Genomic DNA, 23032 nt, shown 5'->3' on the forward strand with positions numbered 1-23032 from the left:
GCCGTAGGCAGCAATGCTAACCATTGTGCCACCGTGCTGCCCGAGAGAAACAGAGTTAACATATTGAGCCCGTTTGCTTCTCCCTCAGAGCTGAAGAAGGGTAGAGATGTGTTGGATTATATGTTTGGAGAAGGGGGTGGGGGAGAATAGAAGATCAGGGATAGGTTCGGAGCTAAGGCGGGATTGACAAAGGTGTCATGGAGACAAAACAAAGGGAGCATTAATGGTGGCACTGAAGAAGGTGCTGATAGTGGCATAAAGGTAAGATAGCAGAATGTGTTAATAGGAGAAGTAAGGTAAAGTGTTCAGTGAAAGCAAAACTGTACAAGTGACAGATGGCCCTGTGCTGGGGGAGTTACTGCCAGACCTGCTGAGTTCATCTACCATTTTCTGTTTTTATTTCAGATTTCCAGCATCCAAGCTACTCATCAGATTCTTCACCATGCAGATGTTGAGCATTACAGCAGGTTAATTCTCATGTCTATTTACAGCTGGATGGTGTTAAATGTATAGAGAAATCTCTATTATTTGTAATGCAATTAATGAGCAGAACGGTCACACAACAAAGCCCTGGGTGAGTCATCACCTCAATGCACCTCTGACAAGTTTCTTTCATTATTTACATTTCATCCCAAAATAGTTTTTACTGGACTTCAAGTCCCGTCGCGATTTAGGTACAAAACCAAATGCTGGGGGTCCTTAATTATCCAGCAACTTCCATTATTCACGAGGAAGGTATACCCCCCATTACAGTGGATAATGGAGATCTATCTGAAACAGTCCTCATGGACCTCAATGTTCAGCCATGGGTGTTGGAGGCATTCTGCTGCAGTTGCCCGTTGCTCTGGTATAAACCTGAGCATTTGATGAAGAAAGTCGGAAAATGTAGCTGCGGCTTCCAACGGGAACTCATATTTCTCCACAAGTACATTGTATAATCCCCAGGGTCTTATTGTCTTGATGTGTCGTAGCTCACCTGAGGACAGAAATAGGATCAAAGTTAATCTGATTTGCATCGTATTGGCTGCAACTTTGTGTGTCTTTTAGTGGGTATACAGTAGACATCTGTTCCCACTCAATATTACTTAAAAAAAACCTTTTGACGAATCTTGGTAAAATGAATCACGTTATGTGACATTATCACACGGCGAGTTTCCAATCCCCAGTAACTCTCTGATGATGAATCATTAGGCGTTTCCCCACAGGGAGAGAGGGGAAGATATCTGGAGTCAAATCCACCAAAGTTCAGAAGACATCGCAGATTAAGTTATTTTAGAATGTGTTACTGGACAGCATGCACTTCCAAACTTAAGGTTCTTGGACCGTTTACGAACTTTCTGCTTAGCAAGATCCTAATTTGTAGCAGAAATGTTACTGGTGACAATGACTTGTGGTGAACGTATTGCAGTAACCATTCACCATATATGTAACTGTACCACGCTGTTGCCCATGAGGGCTCCACCTATGGACCATTGTAAGGTATTACCTGTGATGTATCATGTTGGTGCCTTTGTGGGCTCCGCCCCTGGCTCCTCCCCTGAGGGGAGGTATAAAGAGCAGTAGCTCTGTAGGCAGCTCTCAGTAGCAGAGCAGTCGCAGGCAGGCACTGATCTAGTCGATTAAAGCCACAGTTTATATCTACTCTCTGTTTCGCGTGAATTGATGGTCGCATCATGACTTATTTTTCCATGGACAAGGATCAACCTGGCTCAGTTTGTAGGATACTTGCCTCTGAGTCAGAGGATGTGGATCCAAATCCCACTCCAGGAGCCAGGCTCACACCGTATTGTAGTGTTGAGGCTACATCACCAGAAGTGTCAGCTCTTAGGAGAGATGTTAATATAAGTCCCCACCTCTCAACTCACATAAATGTAAAGATGATTGCATCACACTACTCGTTTTTGATCATTTACAGTCATCGTAACAGTAAGTCAAGTGGGTCGAAGAAACAGGAGTCTCGGGGCTACAACTGGGGAGGGGGGAATAATAGAGAAACTGTGACAGGTATCCATGGAATTGGAAATGAAAAAAGTCACCCAACTGAGGCTTTGACAGATGGAGAGTTCCATGACTGGTTGTGGGAATGAATAAGGCATGTACTGTCAGCCTGGTGCTTGAAAATATACAGACCAATCTATAAAGCAAATACAACTGTACAATGTGGTTTTTAAAGACGCAATAGTCTAGGAACTATGATGCAACAGTCCAGACTCTAGAATTCACCTCAACGTTACTGAGATAAGGAGGGGCAAAATTAGCCAGGGTTCCTGGAATTGACTCAAATCTAATGGCCTCTGCTGAAACTGTATGTGCACCAGCTGGGAGAAGACAGGCTTAGCCTCAGCTGTCGTTGAACTAAACAGTGGACTGATCTATCAAGGAAGCCTTTTGGTACAATATTGCAGGATTCTGGTACAGATATTATCTTATGTTTAATACTGTTCAGGAGTTAAATGATTTGTTTCCATACTGTACCTTTTAGGTTGAAAATTTCTTTGGAGTACTTCCCAGAGAGCGCACATTTCAATGGGATTCTCCCAAGCAGCTCAATAATATGTGCAACGTGGTCTGTTATAGAAGAGAGCAGTGGGGAAGGAATAGATGATGAGTAAAGAAAGGCCAAGGGAAACAAATACCTATTTACAGAATGCATCAAGTGTTTCGATACAGAAAAAACTCAAACCCGCTTAAGTGTTAGCCTCTCTATATCTGAGTAGGTCGCTTCATTAAAACCCATTTGCAGAATAACTGAGGCCGGGGTACTGGCTCAAATCTAAGCCAGTGAAAGAGTGCAAGAGGTAGAGCAAGTGTGTATGAGTGAGAGATGGTTTGTGTGTGAGAGGGTGAGAGAGAAAGAATGAGCACCTGTAAAACCAGTAACCAAGAAATTAGGCAGACAGTAAACTATAAAGGCAATAGGCAAAAACAAGGGTCTGCAATTCCTGGGTAGCCCTTGGTAGAGTTGTGTGGATCTGGGATAATGTGGGATTGCCCGTGTCCCCCATTTTGTATGAAACCCTGTGCTTAGGCTACAGTGAGTGTCTGGGAATAATGCTCAGCATTTCCAGCATTACGTGCGTGTATTTAATTGAGGAGAGGAAGCAATTTTGCTGAGCATCTTTGTGTTGTATCAGCAGCTCGACAGGGACCTATTGGGTTGCCTCAAAATGTTAAAATATTCCCTGGTGCCTTCTTTAGCTTGGGCACTCCGCTAGCAGGCAACCCTCACGCCCAAAGTTAATTCAGGAATAAGTGAACGGGTGTATTTCAGCATTGCCAAATTTCTATTCCCGGGATTTCTAACAAGCAGGAAAGTGGAATCCTACTCGATCCACGTTCCAACCCCCTGTCCTGACAGACACTGCATAACAAAACTACCCAGCCAATAGCCAGAATTTCAGCTCCAGAGAGAACAACACAATAATAGAGAAATAATAAGCTGCTGTGACAAACAGACTGAGAGAGAAAAAATGGAGCAGTGTGGGAAACAGTCACAAAACAACAAATGGTCCAGAGAGGGACACAGAAAGGAGCAGAGAAAGCAATGGACAAAGAGTGAACAATAGGAAGAGATAGGTGCAACTAAACAGTCACATAAATACAAAAAGGATACACCATGGTTGATGGAAACCTGAAGCTTGCAAATAGAGTTAACGTTTCATGTCAGTGACTCATTGACCAATGATCGTCAATCTGAAACGTTACCATTGTTTCTCTCCGCAGAAGCTGCCTGCCCTGCTGAGTATTTAGTTATTTTTTATAAATTTAGTGTACCCAATTCATTTTTCCCAATTAAGGGGCAATTTAGCGTGGCCAATCCACCTACCCTGCACATCGTTGGGTTGTGGGGGCGAAACCCACGCAAACACGGGGAGAATGTGCAAACTCCACACGGGCAGTGACCCAGAGCCGGGATCGAACCTGGGACCTCGGCACCGTGAGGCAGCAGTGCTAACCACTGCGCCACCGTGCTGCCCCCTGCTGAGTATTTGCAGCATTCTCTGTTTTTATTTTGTGTCAGGTATAACATTGACAGAAAATGTGCCTGAAAAAAAATATGGAGGCTTGAAACTCAGGCCGAGACAGATATTTAATAAGATAGAGAATGGAGAGATAATAAAGAACCCTTTACAGGAAACTTGAGTGCAAGAGAGTCAACTGGAGCATAATCCAACACACTTAAGTTTTTTTTTCCAAATATGTTCATTCAAAAATGTTGCATATTTAGTCTGAGGGCTTGGCACTGCCGAACTTGATGTACTATTATTGGGAGCACAGTAAGAAGTCTTACAGCACCAGGTTAAAGTCCAACAGGTTTGTTTCAAACACGAGCTTTCGGAGCACTGCTCCTTCCTCATTCACCTGAGGAAGGAGCAGTGCTCCGAAAGCTCAGTAAGACTTCTTACTGTGCTCACCCCAGTCAAACGCCGGCATCTCCACATCATTATTATTAGGAGGTGAAGGAGGAGAAGGTGTTGGGCTGGTGTGGGGATTAGGAGGCAATCTGGGCTAGGATGGAGGTTAGGGGACAAGGCTGCGGCGTTAGTGACAGCTCTGCTGCCGTTTTTACTCCATGAATATTTTCAGGGAATCCGGTGGTGGTGGCCACATTAAAAATGAAGGAAATTACAGCAGTATTTTGAGCCAGGGGGCGGGCTGAAGATCTATCCGATTAGGGACAATCACATATTTGAACTGGCTGGATTGGACGCCAGGTTTAGAGGCTGGGACGGCAAGGAGGTGGCAGTAATGTGGGATTTATTCCTGGAGGAGCGGTTGGCGATTAGCGGAGAAGCATGGGTTTGCGCAGTCAGAGGCTTTCAGATACTTGCAGGTTCGTAATTTTGCTAGGAGGATGTTTTTGACCTTCCCAGTGTTGCCACTGTCATCGTTGGTGGTGAGGGTACTGTCGTTGGTGGGATGGAAGAAGGCAATACTTCCAGAATCTGGGGGAGGACATAGCGACGCTGGAGGGGATTAAGGCCGAGTTGGAGGAAGAACTAGGGGGGGAAGTGGAGGAGGTGATGTGGTGTGACGCCAAGGCTTAGGCTCATACAGGTAAAGGTGGTGCGTCGGGCACATTTAACAAGGGCTGGGGTGAGCCGAGTGTTTGAGGAGGTAGAGGATAGTTGTGAGCGGTGTTGGAAGGGCCCAGCGAAGCATATACATATTTTCTGGGCATGTTCTAAACTAGCAAACGTTTGGGGTTCCTTCTTCAGCACCATGTTGGCGATCGTACAAAGGGGATTGGAGCCTGGTCCCCCTAGAAAACATTTTCGGGGTGTCGGACCTGCCGGAGCTGCAGACAGGTGCGGGAGCAGATGGCTTAGCTTTCGCCTCGCTGATTGCTCGCAGACGGGTTCTGTTCGAGTTGAAGTCAACTTCTCCATCCAGTGCCTCGGCATGGATGGGGGAATCTCATGGAGTTTTTGTACCTTGAGAAAATTAAATACACGTTGAGAGGTTCGACTGGGAGGTTTTTACACATGATGGCAGCCATTTGTCATGTATTTCAAAGAACTGGTCATCGTCAAAAGCTGGGGGGGGGGTTGGAATTGGAGGGGGGGGGGTGTTTTGGGGGTTGTTTATCTGTTTTGTATTTTTGTATTTATATATTTAAAAATTGTCCACTTTTAAAAAAGACATTTTTCATAATAGTCAATACAACCCAAAACAGGGAGAAAAAAGCAAAACATCACAATGAAAAACAAAGAAAAACAACACACACCTAATTAATTCAAAAACGAACCTAAAACCCCTAACAAGTGACAGTGACTAACTCCTTAAAAAAGGAAATAAATGGCTGCCATCTTAGATAGAACCTCTCCATTGACCCTGGTGGTGAATTTGACGTCCAAATGCAGAAATCAAATCAAGTCACCCAGCAATCGGCGGAGTGGGAGACCATCAACCAAGCAATATTCGCCTCCTGGCTATCAACGAGGCAAAGAAAGGGACATCCATCTTTACCCCAGACTGCATCACCGGTGAATCCAAAACCCCAAATATGGCCACGGATCCAAATCCACATGGATTATCTCCAACATGGTGTTCAAGAATGAAGCCCCAAAGCCTAGACATATGTGGCAGGACCAGAACATATGCTTATGGTTAGCCGGTCCAAGAGAACAGCACTCACATCTGTGCACAACGCCGGGGAAGAACCCATTCATCCTTGCCTGCTCAAGTGCGTCCTATGCAACAGCTTAAAATGAATCACGCTCTGTCGAGCATATGAAGACGTGGTGTTGACCCTATGAAGGGCCTCAGTCCATGCCTCCCTATTAAGAATGGGACCCAGGGGTGGCACAGTGGTTAGCACTGCTGCCTCACAGCGCCGAGGATCGGGGTTCATGGCCCCGGGTCACTGTCCGTGTGGAGTTTGCACATTCTCCCCGTATCTGCGTGGGTTTCACCCCACAACCCAAACATGTGCAGGTTAGGTGGATTGGCCACGCTAAATTGCCCCTTAATTGGAAAAAAATAAATTGGGTACTCTAAATTTATCTTAAAAAAGAATGGAACCCAATTCATCCTCCCATATGACCATGACCATATAAGTCAGAAATAGACCGCCCATCAGGCCTAGTCATAGACGTAGGGGGTGATTCACTGAGCCCCGCGGCCCCCTGCAGAGAATCGGCAGCATTTGTGCCGGCGCAAATGGCGCCGCACCTCGGAGAATCGCACACCGGTGGCGGGGCGTCGTGGCGCGGTTGCTCCAATTCTCCGGTGGGGTTGGTGATTCTCCGGCTCGGGTGGGCCGAGCGGCCGCTCCGACACGACAGAGTCCCGCCGGCGCCATTCACCCCTGGTCGCTGCCGGCAGGAACTCTGTGGGTACGCTTGGGGGGGGGGGGGGCAGCCTGTGGTGGTGGGGGGGGGGGGGGGGTTGGAGGAGGGCTCCTTCACCGGGGGGGGGCTCCGAAATTCCCGGCCCGCGATCGGGACCCACCAATCGGTGGGCCAGCCTCTCCCCCACCGGGCCTACATTCCGCCGCGGCCGGCCCCTGAACATTGAACCCATGTTGGGTCGGGGCCAGCCACATAAGAAGTTCCCCGCGCATGCGTAGGATGGCGCGGCCCAACAGCACATGCGCAGGATTGAGTTGGCCCAATTGCGCATGCACGGGTTGGCGCGGCACCCATTTGGCGCCGGGTACCGCCGGCATGAACCGCTCCAACACCGTGCAGAGGGCCAGAATAGGTCGTGCCTGGGCCCTGTTCGCGCCATCGTGTAACGCGACGGCGTTCACGACGGCGCGAACACTTGGCCGCCATATCGCAGAATCGCCCCCAGAATCTTCTTCATCAGGGAAGAGGGCATCGCCAAAGGAAAGGAAGGAAAAGCTTGACGCAAAAAATCGCAAGCTTGGAAACCTAAAAAGACTGGAATTGGCCAGCTGGAATTTCTAAGCTAACTCTCTAAAACTGGCCAACCTCCCCTCCACGAACATGTCCCCAAACCACTCCAGACCCTTCACCTCCTAAGATTTAAATGTGGAGTCCAAACCAGCAGGTGGGAGGAGGTGGTTATTGCAAAAGGGACTAGCGAAGACAGGGAAAGGAGCTTGAAATACTTTCTAAACTGTTCCAAATTCTACGGAAGGAGACCACCATTGCATTTGAGGAAAATCTAACCGGGAATAAGGGCAACGGTGCAGTGACTATGGCAGGAAGAGTAGATATAGTACAGGAATGGGCTTGCATTTGTTCCCAAATGGATCACTAGAGCACAGCAATATTTTTTGGATGTTAGCTGCCCGATAATAAAACAATATATTGGAGACGGCCAAGCCCCTTGACTGTCTACTGGTTTGGGAAAAGAACACCATGGATTCTAGGATACATTTTTAAAAGTTCATTTTAAAAGCGAGCTTCGCTGGCTGGACCAGCATTTATTGCTCGTCCCTTACTGCGCTCCATTTCAGAGGGCATTTGAGAGTCAACCACATTGCTGTGGGTCTGGAGTCACATATAGGCCGGAGTAGGTGAGGATAGCAGATTTCCTTCCCCAAAAGAAGACTAATGAACCAGATGGGTTTTTACGACAATCGACAATGGTTGTTTCATGGTCATCAATAGACTTTAATTCCAGATTTTCATAGAATTCAATTTTTCACCATCGGCTGAGGCGGGATTTGAACCTGGATCTCCAGATCTGGAATATGGGTCTGATTATTAGTCTAGTTATAATACCACCCCGCCCCTGCTGCTGTGAAATCTGTCAACATCACGAACCATTTTTGTGTTTCAACTGTCAATTTAAAAAAAAAACTTATTTCCTTTCCCCTTTCCATACCCGAGTACAATCCTTCTAAACCAAGGGTGTCACCTAATCTCAGATTTCTGCTAATGTTGCTGCCATGCTACTGGCTGCTAAAAGGTTCCTCAAAAAGTGGGCCAAGTTTGTACACTCTTGAACTTTTTGTGCCTCCCAACGGGAATTATCTCCGTGCAAAAGCATTACTGAGACAGGGAACATTGCCTCAGAAATCTTGAAGGTAAATCTGCATTTTGTCTCTCCAAGACTCAATAAGTTGGATCTTTTGTGGATTAGGTCATCTGCATAGTGAATAAATCTATCCAATGACTGGCTAAATAGGCGTCTAACAGTCGGAAGGAGGCACACTTTATGCTACTGGACACAAGGGAACAGAATAAATTATAGAACCTATGTAACTGGGTCAATCATCTCACTTGTGGTATGAACCTATTATTGAGAATTCTGTTCAATGTGGGTTAGTGAGGGATATCTCATTTTTGTGAAATCTTTTGCAAAGCGAGTGATGTCTGCCATGGCAATTTGACATTTTCCACATTTTGCACCCAATAGCAAAATAACACATTAAAAACTCAGGAATAAGAGTTAATCCTTTCTTTCCAATCACCTATCAGACACTCCCCAGTTCATGTTATGCACAGTTTAAGAAGCAGCGTCCTTCTACACTGTTCACTGTTACTCTAGTCCGCCTCATGGATAATATATCAATTTCCAGTAGTAGCCTTTCTGATTAACTCTCTGAAATGCATTTAATATAAAAATATAGAGATAGCCAAGGTGTTTCGGCTATGTTCCTGCCTGATTTATCGCAGGACAGTAGCAGAAGTGTTGCAAATTTTGAATATATTTAATATATATATTGTGTATAATAATGTGCATCGTATCAAAATGCTTTACGGAATGAATTATATTGACAATTCGGTGCCTATCGATATGTAGACAAATACAACAGCCATCCATATCAACCCTGTCGAATAACCCAATAATCAAATAAATTACTAGTTAATCTTGCCAAAATGTGGCCAGGGTATCACTGTGACTCGATTTCAGTGGTCTGTTTCGGAATGGTATGACCAAGGACCATGTCATGCCAGTTCCCTTACCAAGCGATGGTTTGTGTGTTTATGTTGGAACGCCAGAGGTGATGGTGAGAAATTACCTTTGCAAAAGAGCAGAGAAGATACAAGGCTATGGAGAGAGAGAGGGAGTGAGTGAGAGAGAGAGAGACATCAGGGAGATTAGATTAGGACTGCTCTGTCAAAGTCTAAACACCATGACCTGATTGATCTCTTCTGAACTGTACACCTCTATGGCTCTGAAAAAGGTAGTCGATTTCCTTTATCCTTCCAACATATATACTGTAAACAGTCCACATCTCAACCCTTACTAACATATAAGGAATGAGAAATGAAGAGGAAGATTGGCGAAGATACCATTTTTAACACATTGATAAATGTTGTCTAGGAGTTGCTAAGCAGCAGAATATGAAGGTATTGGTCTGTCATCTTGAATGCCATACTGTTCACTGCTGACAATCACTATGAATGTTACACAAGTGAAATTGCAGTTTGTCAGTTGCATCTGCTGTGCTAGAAGATGGCTCCCTTACCCTCATCTTGAGAGAAGGTCTTTCCAGGTCGTGGGTCAAACAGGTACTCACCTGTTGCCAGTTCGAAGGCCTGTACATGTAAAAAGGAGAGAGAGGCCATTTCCTGTTCATGTTACTAATGGAATGAAATCCAATAAAATTTCACACTCGGTAAGTTATAGATCATAAAACAGTGAAGATAATAGACCGCCGTGGGGACAACTGGACAAATATTGGTGACACAATGCCTGAAGGATTAGCATAAGTAATTTCTGAACTTCTTTGCTGTTTCCCAAAATTTAGTGGATGCAGCTTCACCGATTTGCTCCACCATGGAGTATTCTGCCTGCAATTTTCTTTCCCTAAGCTGGGCTTGTCTAAAGGATTATCTACAGAGAGGAAGAAAAAATGGAGAGAGTGAATTTACCTCAATGGGCCAAATGGTCTCTTTCTGTGCTGTAATGATTCTATGGGTGGAATGTGATGCTCACTACGAAGGTGAGTTTAGAGGGGGTGGGTGGGGGGCTGTTAGATCCAGCTGGAGGTTGGGGAATGGGGCACCCGTCATCTTCCTGATTCCCCCTATCATGCTTCAAATGGGAAGGGTGGCATTCCCGCTTCGAGGCCAATTGAGACCCTTAATTAGCCACTTCGCGCTCTTATCTCATTGCTACTGGCATTGAACCAGTGGCCAATGAGGGAATCACCGTCTGGGGAAGCCAACCAACTAATCCTATTGGAGGTGGAGTGCGCCCCTCATTCATAGAATCATAGAATTTACAGTGCAGAAGGAAGTCATTCGGCCCATCGAGTCCGCACCAGCCCCTGTAAATAGCACCCTATTTAAGCCCTTCCACCCTATCCCCGTAACCCAGTAACCCGACCTAACCTTTTGGACACTAAGGGGCAATTTAGCATGGCCAATTGCGCTGTGGGACTGGACTGTGGGAGGAAACCTATCTCCCCACATGCCCCCAATCCTGCCAATGTCACCTCTGTCTAGGGATCCATGCCCAATCTCTCCTACAGTCCCGAGTGGCCATGGGGCACTGCTGGTACAGGAGAGCTATCAGTCTCTGGTTGGTCCCCAGCTCTTGTGGGTGAGATTTCCACCCAATTGAGGGCTTAATTGCATGGGAGGCCCAGTGTTGTCCAGGTAGGTGCCTGATTACCTTGTAATTGCGCCGGCCTCCCGGAGAGAAACGACACAGGGTTCCCACAGGGTTTGCCAATCAGTGGGCAAGAGCCATGTTGCATTCACTACATTCTGCCTTTCTTAGGGACATAGGATTTAGGAGCAGGAATAGGGCATTTAGCCCTTCGAGCCTGCTCTGCCATTCAATAAAACCATGGCTGATCTGGCTGTGTCTCAATTCCACTTTCCAGTATATCCTCCATAACTCTTGACTCCCTTGTGTATCAAAGATCCATCTAACTCTGCTTTGAATAAATTTAATGGCCCAATGTCCACTGCTTTCTGGGTTCGAGAATTCCACAGAATAACAGCTCTTTGAGAGAAAATATTCTCCTCATATCCGCCTTAAACAGTAGACCTCTTGTTCCTAAATTGTCTCCTGGTTCTAGTGTCTCCCACAGGTGGAAACATCCTCCTGGTATCCACCCTATTAAATCCCCTCATGATCTTACATGTTTCAATGAGATCACCTCTCATTCCTCTAAACTCCAATGGGTATAATCCCAGCACGCTCAACCTTTCTTCATAGGAATGAGGCGAGTGCACCTTCCCTGAACTGCTCTGTACTGCTTACTCTAATTTTGTCTTGCGATACACTTCAAAAGAACCGGTGGCAGAAGCTAGAATAGCTGCATTTTCCTCAGTCAGAGAATTGTGCAGGGCATGAGAAGCTCCCTACTTCACTGGCTTTGTTTCCATGGCACCAGTGACATTAGGCTCATCATCCCGTGCCACTCTGCAGCAGTGGAATGGATTTGATCAATTTGGCATGCACTACTTTAAATAATTTAAACTGAAATCTAAAAAGCAAAAGCTATGTTTTAATTCCCCCCCCCCCCCCCCCCCCACCCCACCCCACCCACCCCACCCACACTTTTCCCTGATCTTCTCTATTTTTGCTTCTCATTAGATGTCGACAAACTGCATTCTGCACACAGAAATCTCAGGAGAAGCCTTCTCTCGCCCCTCTGAGTTTGGCAGCAGGGAGTCAGTGAACTCAGCCAGGTGGATTCACACCTTTAGCCAAGGCTTTATCCCAATGTCCTTAAGTTCTGAGGAAGAGCTTTTCCCACTTGCTCTATTTAACCATTCCCTAAAATTTGACACGTAATCCAATAATGTAGTTTCAGAATGCTCACTCACCAATTTCTCCTTAATCAATTTAAGTGGTCCTCTGACCTCATGACCAAAAATTAGTTCAAAAGGACTGAATTTGGCGCATTGCTAATTGCAAACAGTACGAATGGAATTCCTTTATCCCAATCCTCTGTGCAGCACGGTACCAAAGTGGTTAGCACAGTTGCTTCACAGGTCCAGTGTCCCAGGTTTGATTCCCGCTTGGGTCACTGTCTGTGCGGAGTCTGCACGTTCTCCCCGTGTGTGCGTGGGTTTCCTCCGGGTGCTCCGGTGGATTGGCCACTCTAAAATTGCCCTTTGTGCCCAAAATTGCCCTTAGTGTTGGGTGGGGTTACTGGGTTATGGGGATAGGGTGGAGGTATGGGCTTCAGTAGGGTGCTCTTTCCAAGAGCCGGTGCAGACTCAATGGGCCGAATGGCCTCCTTCTGCACTGTAAATTCTATGATTCTATGATTCCACAGCACCTCATCTTCAGAGCACATCCGAGATCAGGAATTGAATGCAAAACAAACACATTTCCAAGGCCCATGTGTATATACATTGTACACATTCCAAATCGAATGTGATTCGGGACTCAGGCACTCCTTTTACTTTCTTAAATAAATTTAGAGTACCCAATTCATTTTTTGCAATTAAGGGGCACTTTAGCGTGGCCAATCCACCTAGCTTGCACATCTTTGGGTTGTGGGGGCGAAACCCACCTAAACACAGGGAGAATGTGAAAACTCCACACGGACAGTGACCCAGAGCCAGGATCGAACCTGGGACCTTGGCGCCGTGAGGCAGCAGGGCTAACCCACTGCGCCACCGCACTGACTCAGGCACTCCTAATGAGGAGGACTCTAATTTGAATAATTCGCAAGGCTTTAGTGGGCATTGAAAACATTTTGAGCACAGGCTACTGGCACGCTACACTCGGAGGTTGTTGAGAGCATTGGGTGCAGAATAGGCTTCAGATTAACAGGTGTGGCCCTTAAATTACTGGCCCATATGGATCATTGTGCAGAATCTCACCTACGTGTCACAGCAATGAGCACCATCAAATGGTATGTTACAGAAACTGGAGAGTTGGAAGCATTGCCACATTTCTTACCATACAGGCCGTGCTCCATATGTCAGCAGAAGACCCATAGCCAGCTCCAAGGATGGCCTCCAGTGCACGATACTGCCTGGTCTGAATCTCTTCTGAAACATGCCTAAACTGGAACAAAGACAAGAGACAAATGATTTGGAACCTTACACAAAACCTTGATTATTTGGCACCAAACAAGGTTTTCTATAACGCAAATCATTCCTACTACTCAGTGTAGGATGGTGAATGCTGTATCTTGTGAGTGATTTTAGCATTTTGTGAGCGGTTCAGATGGTTTATAAAATAATAGATATCCAAATCTGATTATACTTTATCATCATCCGCTTATGGGTCTGAGTAAGATATGCAGCAAAGTTCTCTGTGCAATTCCAGGCAAGCTATTGCAGGGATGTGTAATATAAAGCTACTACTCCACTACTCCAAATGTTGTCACAAGAAAACTTCCCCAAACACACTACAAGTTGAGCCCATACAGCTTTTCAGCAGATGCAAAATAACTTTGGATCTCCTCCCCGAATGCAGGTTCCTCGCAAGCACTCTGTTCATTCATGAGCTTCACTCCCGCAAGGCGGAAGAGAATGTATAGAATATATATAGAACAGTACAGCACAGAACAGGCCCTTCGGCCCTCGATGTTGTGCCAAGCACTGTCCGAAACCAAGATCAAGCTATCCCACTCCCTGTCATTCTGGTGTGCTCCATGTGCCTATCCAATAACCGCTTGAAAGTTCCTAAAGTGTCCGACTCCACTATCGCAGCAGGCAGTCCATTCCACACCCTAACCACTCTCTGAGTAAAGAACCTACCTTGGATATCCCTCCTATATCTCCCACCCTGAACCTTATAGTTATGCCCCCTTGTAACTGCTACATCCACCCGAGGAAATAGTCTCTGAACGTCCACTCTATCTATTGCCCTCATCATCTTATAAACCTCTATTAAGTCGCATCTCATTCTCCTCCGCTCCAAAGAGAAAAGCCCTCGCTCCCTCAACCTTTCCTCATAACATCTATCATGCAAACCAGGCAGCATCCTGGTAAATCTCCTTTGCACCTTTTCCAATGCTTCCACATCCTTCCTATAGTGAGGTGACCAGAACTGCACACAATACTCCAAATGTTGTCTTACCAGGGTCATGTACAAAATGTGTTTTGTTTTAGAAGTAAGGGGACAGAGAAAGTCACTTTTGTGGCTCATTATGGAGATGGGAGGTGAGGGAGGTAGGTGAAATTTTGATCCAGCATTAGACTCATTTCGAAGAGAGAATGAGTACCCCACCCCCTAGTCTATAAAATCCAGCATTTGCACAAAAAACAATCTCAGTCATGCTGCATCTCAGCATTCCACGGCAGAATGGAACTCACCGCCCAGCAGCCACTTCCCAGGTCCACGATCTTTATGCTTATTCCTTCAGCATGTTTAGGATCCATGGGGTTCAGAAGTGATTTTTCTGCTTGGAATACCTCTGAGAACAATGACAAAAATCCAGGTCAGCTGAAAGGAGATTTGAAATCTCTGCTCAGACTTGGGAGCATTTCCTAACATTATTATTGTGCCCTAAGTGATCAGAGTTTGACTAATGCTAGTCCAGGCCAGCTGTATTTTGAGCAATTTGCACCAGTAATAAACGATTGGAGGATGAAAGCTATGGATTCTTTATGTGCAGAATGCCAGGCTGTGTAATATAGTTTTGTTTTATAAACAAAAAACGGTCAAAATAAATCAAGTATTTTGTGCTTTTGAGAACTTTGAATGAATTGTACTTCCAGGAAATCCACATGTGTTTTGTGGAATGTTACATCCTCAATGTCACTACCTGATGGTTTCAGAAGGGTTTCACCCATTCCCTGCTGCATAGAAGCCACCAATCGATTAAGGTACTCTTGGTTGACACACAGAAGGATATTCTCCGGTTTGATATCTGTGTGCAGGATGTTGCATTTTGTGTGTAGATAACTGAGGCCTTGCAGAACCTGCCACGCGCAAACAGAGAGCAGCCAGTCAGTGAAATACTTCACGTGCATCATAAATCAGAACTGGGTGATTAGCCAATCAGATTGTTCTGTCGTCAGCCGTGAGGCACACTTTTGAAAGAGCAGATTAGATGGTTTCTGATACCATTGACTTTTTTTTCCATCACCACCTTACTTTAAGCTCAACCTTCCCCCCCCCCCCCCCCCCCCCCCCCCCTCCGGGGTCACCGACACTGCTCTGTCCAAGAGAAGGGGGCTGCCATGTTCCCAGCTCATTATATTCCTTAGGAAAAATGAAGGACTTGCATTTGGCTGTTACCTTAACAAATCCTCAGATAGTCCCAAAGCACTTCATCATCAATAAGTTACCTTTGAAGTGTAGTCTTGTCGTTTGATGAGAAAATGGAGCAGAGCATTTGAGGAGAGCAATGTCCTGCAAATAGTGAATGACATGAATGACTAATTAATCTGTTTATGAGGGAGGGAAGTTGGCCAGGATACAGCCAATATCATAGGAACTAAAACTGATTGCTAGTTTGATGGGGGCGTAATCGCTATGAGACTGCAGTAACGATCTAAAAGTTGAGAGTACAAATGACTATTGTGAGGCCAAACAAGGACAATTAGAGATGGACAATAAATGTGGTATTGTCCACATTTTGAAAGCAAATAAAAAACAATTTAAGGTGTCAGTTATGCAGAATGTCTTGGGCTACAGCCTGTTCTGGATCTTGGAGCCAGAATCTATAAGCTGACATCTCAGTGGATAGTAATGAGTGGGGCAAGAGTAGGGCTTGTTCTGCTCCAGATTTTTCAGCAACCCATAATGATCTAAGCAGTGGCCTTCCCAACAAAAGGTTCAAAATCATTCCTGTGGAATTAGGAAATGCAGGATTGCTCCAAGTTTCAAGAGGATTTCCCAATCGCACACACTCCCTCGTCATTGCTCACTTAAAATCCCCTCTTCTCCACTCCACCTACCGCCCAGAGTTAACTTCAGGCTGCTGCTGGCCAGGCAAGTGGCTCGACATTCAGCTTCTCAACATTGGTGGGCTGCCCGTGGAGACAAGACAGGTAGCTCCCCCCCCCCCACCCCCAAAAAAAAATTAATGAGACCTCAAGGTTCAATTTCAGGCCTCTGGGTTGGGACAGGTGCTCAGTGGGTGTCGCTTACTTCAGGACCAAACACAGGCATAAAGGAAATCTTTGTCTCCGTGAAGATTCAGTCAATCCTCACCTGTTGGATAATCTTTTTGACACAAGTCATGGGCAGTCCCTGCCGCTTTGACCTGAGAATCCACCGGTGAAGGTGGTCGCCCAGTAGTTCAATAACCAAACACACATCTGGAGAAAGAGTGAAGGTTTGTTACAAAATATGTAGCCACTCCTGACTAATCGGGAGTGATGATGTCATGAAGAAATAACAAGGAATTGCCGTTATATATTGCCTCATCACACTTCTCAGAAATATCCCAAAGTATTTGAAGTACAGTGGTTGTTATTATCTAACCAAACACACTGGACGTTTTGCACACAGGAAGATTCTACAAAGCACAATGAGTTGAACAATCAATTAATCTGTACTTGCTGACAATCGTCAAGAGGGGAACAAATAGGGCAGCACGGTGGCCTAATGGTTAGCACAACCGCCTCACGGCGCTGAGATCCCAGGTTCGATCCCGGCTCTGGGTCACTGACCGTGTGGAGTTTGTACATTCTCCCCGTGTCTGCGTGGGTTTCGCCCCCACGCCCCAAAATTGTGCACATTAGGTGGATTGGCCACGCTAAATTGCCCCTTAATTGGAAAAAATAATTGGGTAATCTAAATTTTTATAAAAAAAAAGAGGGGAACAAAGTGCAGAATACATGATGTTCTTTTCCAAATACTGCTCTCCAATAACAGCCCTCTGACAGGAACTCCAGTCAACATCTCCTTCAGTACTATGTTGTAAGTATCACCTTAGTTTATGAATTCAATCTCCTGATATGGAAGTGAAGTTATAACTTATTACACCACACAGATTACTAGTTTAACCAATATGGCACTGCCATAACTAGAGATGACCAAATAATTGAGATATGAGCCTGAAACTGACTATTTCTAATCTACACTCACTGGACAGGTAAACACCCTTGTCCTCAGCTTCACCCCAAAATCTGTTCATAAAAGGAATCTACCTTTTACACTGAGCTAATTCGTAAAGCTCTTATAATCTCAAATTCTATCATTCTCAACTCACTCATTAAGGTAATCACACGGAAAATAGTTGTGGTAGTATGACTGGGGTATTACGGTACCTGGGAATGTGAGCTGCCGTTGGTGCAGAGGGCTCGCTGCCCATTGGCCCAAGTATCGTGTTCTCCTTATTCCTATTGGCTAAGAGGAAGGTAGCTCCGCCTATGAGGCGGGGTATAAGAACCCATGTTCCCCAGCAGCCAGGCCATTTCTGTACGTCTGCTGCCGGGCTCACTTCTTGCTGATTAAAGCCTTTCGTTTCGGACTTCACCTACGTTGCGTGTCCATTGATTGTGCGTCAATAGTCCTGAGTGTTGCTGAGAAAACAGACATGCTATTGAAGCTTTTCATTTTGCACTCATCAGGCCAAAACTACAAGTATACCACATTTCAGAGGGAAGAAATGCCAAGAAATCAGCATCCTTTTTTTCATGCGATATAAATTTGTTGTTCCCTTTGAGATTTTTCGATTCTGTCCCGATAAGTGCAGGGCAAGAAGTTTTGATAGCATGTCTCTTTTCTTAGCAATACTAGAGTTCTGAACTACCACGCAACTGTTTAAAACAGTCTCCTCAGGTCGCTCAGAAACATCTGGTTATCAGGTAGCCCTTTCAACCACAGATAAGGCAGGTGACGGTGCCCAGAATTTTGCCATTCAATAAACGTTGACATAGAAGATTGCAAGAGCATCCTGGGTTAACTCTTGTATCTCCCTCTTTTTGAATAGACTATGCTTGAGAACTTGTGACACAATGGAGACTCAGGAGCTGACTGTATGGGGAACTGATATGCTTCCTATTCTGGCAGGAAACACTTTGCAACCATACAAACAATTTTAAATCACCTTTTAGTATGCCATATTTAAAACAAATCAATGCAATCCAGAAGTAAATTGAAAGGATATGAATACCATTCGAACCAACTATTATAAAATCATCCAGCAGCTGGACAATTCTCTCTTTGCCCGGGTCCTTTGAGTTTTTCCATCTCACCTGAAAAAATAATAATTTTTCAGAAGAAAGTGACGGAAAGTGTAAATCATTCGCTGATAAACCAAAGCATTCTCACGCTTATTTTACTGTTTGGAATCCTGGCAGCCCTTGTTGGGAGGATGTTGCTGCATCCTTAATTCATTTCTGCAAGTTCCGTGATGGGGTTGGGAGAAGGGGCTTCCTTTTGGAAGTAACTGGGACAGATGTGGATTGCTCTATTTGTTACATGTAATTCAACATCCTGCTTTTGTAATCCCCTCAAGAATTTATGATGAGAGATTACATAATTCCATGGAATTTCTGTAACATCGAGGAGGGGATTAGCACAACTTTCACAGCTTTGCTAAACCCATATTTTGTTCCCTTACTTGTCCCATTTACAGCTCCTTTCGCCATCATCCCGTTTGTCATTTAGCCTCGCCTGTTCTCTTGTCTTCAAAATAAATCTCCACGCATGCTGCCGGAGTTGCCCAGCATTTCCTGTTTTCACTCTAGATTTCTAGCCTCTGTAGTGTTTTGCTTTAGTTGCGACACTCTGCCCAGCCCATTGCATCTCTCCATGAACAGGCAAGAAGTAGGTGTCCAGCACCTCCTGTTACTGGCTTTTTAATCTTTAAAGGGGTGCTTGCTACTAGGATTGGAATGCAATGTCCTGATATCTGTAAGAAAGGAAGCCTCAATAACAGTGCTCCTTTTAAAAAGTCACATAAAATGTTGAGTGAAACTAAAAGTTTGAGTATCATAGAATTTACAGTGCAGAAGGAGGCCATTCGGCCCATCGAGTCTGCACCAGCTCTTGGAAAGAGCACCCTATCCAAGGTCAACACCTCCACCCTATCCCCATAACCCAGTAATCCCACCCAACACTAAGGGCAATTTTGGACACTAAGGGCAATTTATCATGGCCAATCCACCTAACCTGCACATCTTTGGACTGTGGGAGGAAACCGGAGCACCCGGAGGAAACCCACACACACACACACAGGGAGGATGTGCAGACTCCACACAGACAGTGACCCAAGCCGGAATCGAACCTGGGACCCTGGAGCTGTGAAGCAATTGTGCTATCCACAATGCTACCGTGCTGCCCTAAGTACAGGTATACAGTATATTGCTGAGATTCGTCTGTCAGCTACACATAATGGGAGCTTTGGTAGTGTGAAAGGTTAGAATTTCCTTTCTCAAATGGCAGGAATTTTATTTTAATGTAACCCCATTGATGGGGGCTTTTGAAGTATTCAATTTTATTTTTGTTTCTTTGCCCTTGCCAACTGTCTGTGCCTTTCTAATGAATCCAGTCTGCATCCTCGGGTGCCAGTCAGCCTCTCGTGCCTTGCCCTAGGGGTCATGGGTGAACCTCAACAGTGCAGGTGCCACTTTCAGCTGTCAGCCATTTTGTTTTTCACCTGAAAATCCAGCACCTGAAAGCTGGGACGGAGCCATCTCACCCACCCCTTTGCCATCCAGGATTCACTTGGTGCATTGTTCAAGCAGGCTTGTGGGTGAACAGCCCACCCACCTGTTTCCAGATGGAAGCCGCCTAATATGTGAACCCAGATCTATGCAGGCCGTGCAATCTCGATTGTACTTTTCAGGTACAAATAGGCAGAACGTAAGTACACGTGCTCCAGTCACTATTGCCTGCCATTGAGTGGTCTAACCAGCAGTTAAAGGGACCACTGAAGGTTGTTCACAAACATGAAACAGCAATTTATTATACTTGTGCGGCCAGGCGGAGGAGGCGTACACTTGGGTTTACATTAAAAACAAGTCACTGCTGGACTATGCAAGGCCTCCCCTCTTGTCCCCTGATCACCAAGACTCAACCCGCCAAACGGCCGAGGATGGGACATGTCAGATTTTCCAGCCAGCGAGCTACAATGGGATATTCATTTGCTAGGTTCTTTCATAATAAGAAGACAAAGTCCCTGCCTTTATATCGCATGTTTCATTGGAGCATCCCAAAATGCTTTTAATGGGTTACAATTTGCAGCGCAGTCACTGTTGCAATGAAAGAAACACAGTGGGAAATTTACGCACAGCGAGATTCCAAAAACAGCAATGAAATAATGGAAAGGTAGTCTCTTTTAGTAAAAGTGGTCAACGGAATAATATTGACTGGGACACTGGGAAGAATTCCCCTGCTCTTCTTCAAATAGTGCCCAGGGATCTCTTATGTCTGAGAGGGAACACAAGGCATCTGTTTAGTAACCCATGAGGCAGGATTCCAACAATGCAGTCAATCTAGAGTTTGTACTCAAGTCTCTGGGTTGGTATCTGTGGCCACATCCTTCCTTTATGTTTGGTTAGCTCTTCTGCCCGAGGTTACTTACACATTTCAGAAGCCTGATCTCATCTTGGGCTGCTTCAGAAAACCCCCTGGCACTCTTTGCCACCTTTACCGCCACAAATGTATTTTTTCTGTTAAATAAAACATAGCGTCATTGAGCTTTCTTACAAAACAGCTTGCATTTGTAGAGCTTCGAATTCTGTAGAAGAAAAGAATCCCAAGGCTCTTCACAAAGGTTTAAGCAGTTCATCATGCAATGAAACAGTTTGTGCCTGCATACAGCATGACCATTTATTAATTCATTCATGGGACGTTGGCGTCGCTGGCTGTGCCAGCCCATCCCTAATTGCCCTTGAGGGGGCAGTTAAGAGTCAACCACATTATTGTGGGTCTGGAGTCAGATGTAGGCCAGACCAGGTAAGGATGACAGATTTCCTTCCCGAAAGGATATTAGTGAACCAGATAGGGTGGTACGACAATCAACAGTGGTCATCATTAGACTTTTAATTCCAGATTTTTATTGAATTCAAATTTCACCATCTGCAGTGGCCGGATTTGAACCTGGGACCTCAGAGCATGTAGCATGACCCGGAAAACATCAGGGGCGGGATTCTGCCCCACCCGGTGGGGCAGGGGGTCCCGGCGTAGCGGAGTGGCGCCAACTACTCCGGCGTCGGGCCTCCCCAAAGGTGCGGAATTCTCCGCACCTTTAGGGACCAAGCCCTCACATTGAGGGGCTAGGCCCGCGCCGGAGTGGTTGGCACTACGCTGACTGGTGCCAAAACTGGCACAACGGCCTTTGACGCCCGCCGCCCGTCGCCGGGGCTGGCCGAAGGCCTTCGCCGGTTCGCGCATGCTGCCGCTGACGTCACCACCGGCGCATGCACGCTGGGTGATTCTCTTCCGCCTCCGCCATGGTGGAGGCTGTGGCGGCGGCGGAAGAAAAAGAGTGCCCCCCCCGGCACTGGCCCACCGGCTGATCGGTGGGCCCCGATCGCGTGCCTGGCCATCGTGTGGGCACCCCCCCGGGGTCCGATCGCCTCGCGCCCCCCCAGGACCCCGGGGGCCCGCTCGCGCCGCCGATCCCGCCACCACCAGAGGTGGTTCAAACCACGGCGGCGGGATTGGCCTCTCAGCGGCGGGACTTCGGCCCATCGGCAATTCCTGGGTGGCGGAGAATTTCTGCCACGGCGGGGGCGGGATTTTCGCCGGCCCCGGGCGATTCTCCGACCCTGCGGGGGTCCGAGAATTTCGCCCCAACTTTGGGCTGATAAACAGCAGGTAACATTCAAACCATACGGATGTCAAACAAATGACCATCTCGAACAAGAGAGAACATAACTATAAAAGCTAATTACTGCGGATGCTGGAATCTGAAATGGAAGAGAAAATGCTGGAAAATCTCAGCAGGTCTGGCAGCATCTGTAGGGAGAGAAAAGAGCTAACATTTCGAGTCTGATGACTCTTTGTTAAAGCCTACTATTTTTTAACAAAGGGATTTATAGATGAAAGGCAAAGCCTGTTAATAACACAGGCACAGTGCACAATAGGATGGGTCTTGTCTCTTTGACTCCGGAGTCCGCACTACTCGGGGTCCTGCTCCTAGGGCCCTTGCAAACTCCCTATTGGCCAGGGTTTGCGCACTCCCACATGATTGGCCCTGAGCTGGTCATGTGATCCACCAGGCTCGCCTCCTTAAAGGGTCCGCGCTACTACAGATCATGAGTAACTTACCTGGATGAGTGTAGCTCAACAACACTCATGGAAATTGACACCATTCAGGGCAAAAGAATCTGCTTGAACAGCACCCAATCCCACCATTGATGCATCCACCAGTGGCACAGTGGCACTTTAGTGTGTACTTCCTGCAATTCACTGCAGCAACTATCCCAGCTCCTCCCAAATCCATGATCACCACCATATAGAAGGACAAGGGTAGCAGGTGCATGGGACCACCACCACCTACACCTTTCCCTCCAAATCACACACATTCTGTATTGTTGCTACTTCATCGTCACTTGGTCAAACAGCATTGTGGGAGTACCTTATCACACAGACCGCAGTGATTTGAAAAGCTGGCCTACCACCACCTTCTCAAGGACAACTAGGGATGGGCAAGTTAGCCTCGTTGGTGACGCCCATATTGACATCAATGGAAATGAAAATCGAGAGAAAAATGAAGTGTGCTGCCCACTCACTACCATCTGTTTCACAATATCGGCTAAAGACAACATCTACCCCTTGC

At 46.2% G+C, this 23032-nt stretch overlaps 1 protein-coding gene across 2 annotated transcripts in view; it reads right to left on the reverse strand.

Moving 5' to 3' along the window:
- Window positions 1-23032, reverse strand: part of LOC119973884 (SRSF protein kinase 3-like) — a 39034-nt gene continuing 16002 nt past the window's right edge. For both annotated transcript variants that reach the window (XM_038812445.1, XM_038812447.1), the window contains 9 exons: window positions 20831-20918; window positions 18416-18497; window positions 16507-16613; window positions 15113-15269; window positions 14661-14761; window positions 13297-13404; window positions 9893-9962; window positions 2476-2568; window positions 1-976 (listed from right to left, as the gene is read on the reverse strand). In XM_038812445.1, the coding sequence (XP_038668373.1) occupies window positions 768-976; window positions 2476-2568; window positions 9893-9962; window positions 13297-13404; window positions 14661-14761; window positions 15113-15269; window positions 16507-16613; window positions 18416-18497; window positions 20831-20918 (1015 nt within the window). In that variant the 3' untranslated portion in view covers window positions 1-767. The remainder of the gene's footprint in view (window positions 977-2475; window positions 2569-9892; window positions 9963-13296; window positions 13405-14660; window positions 14762-15112; window positions 15270-16506; window positions 16614-18415; window positions 18498-20830; window positions 20919-23032) is intronic.

This window comes from Scyliorhinus canicula, chromosome 11 (genome assembly GCF_902713615.1).
Source record: "Scyliorhinus canicula chromosome 11, sScyCan1.1, whole genome shotgun sequence".
In the NCBI taxonomy this organism is placed as follows: Eukaryota; Metazoa; Chordata; class Chondrichthyes; order Carcharhiniformes; family Scyliorhinidae; genus Scyliorhinus; species Scyliorhinus canicula.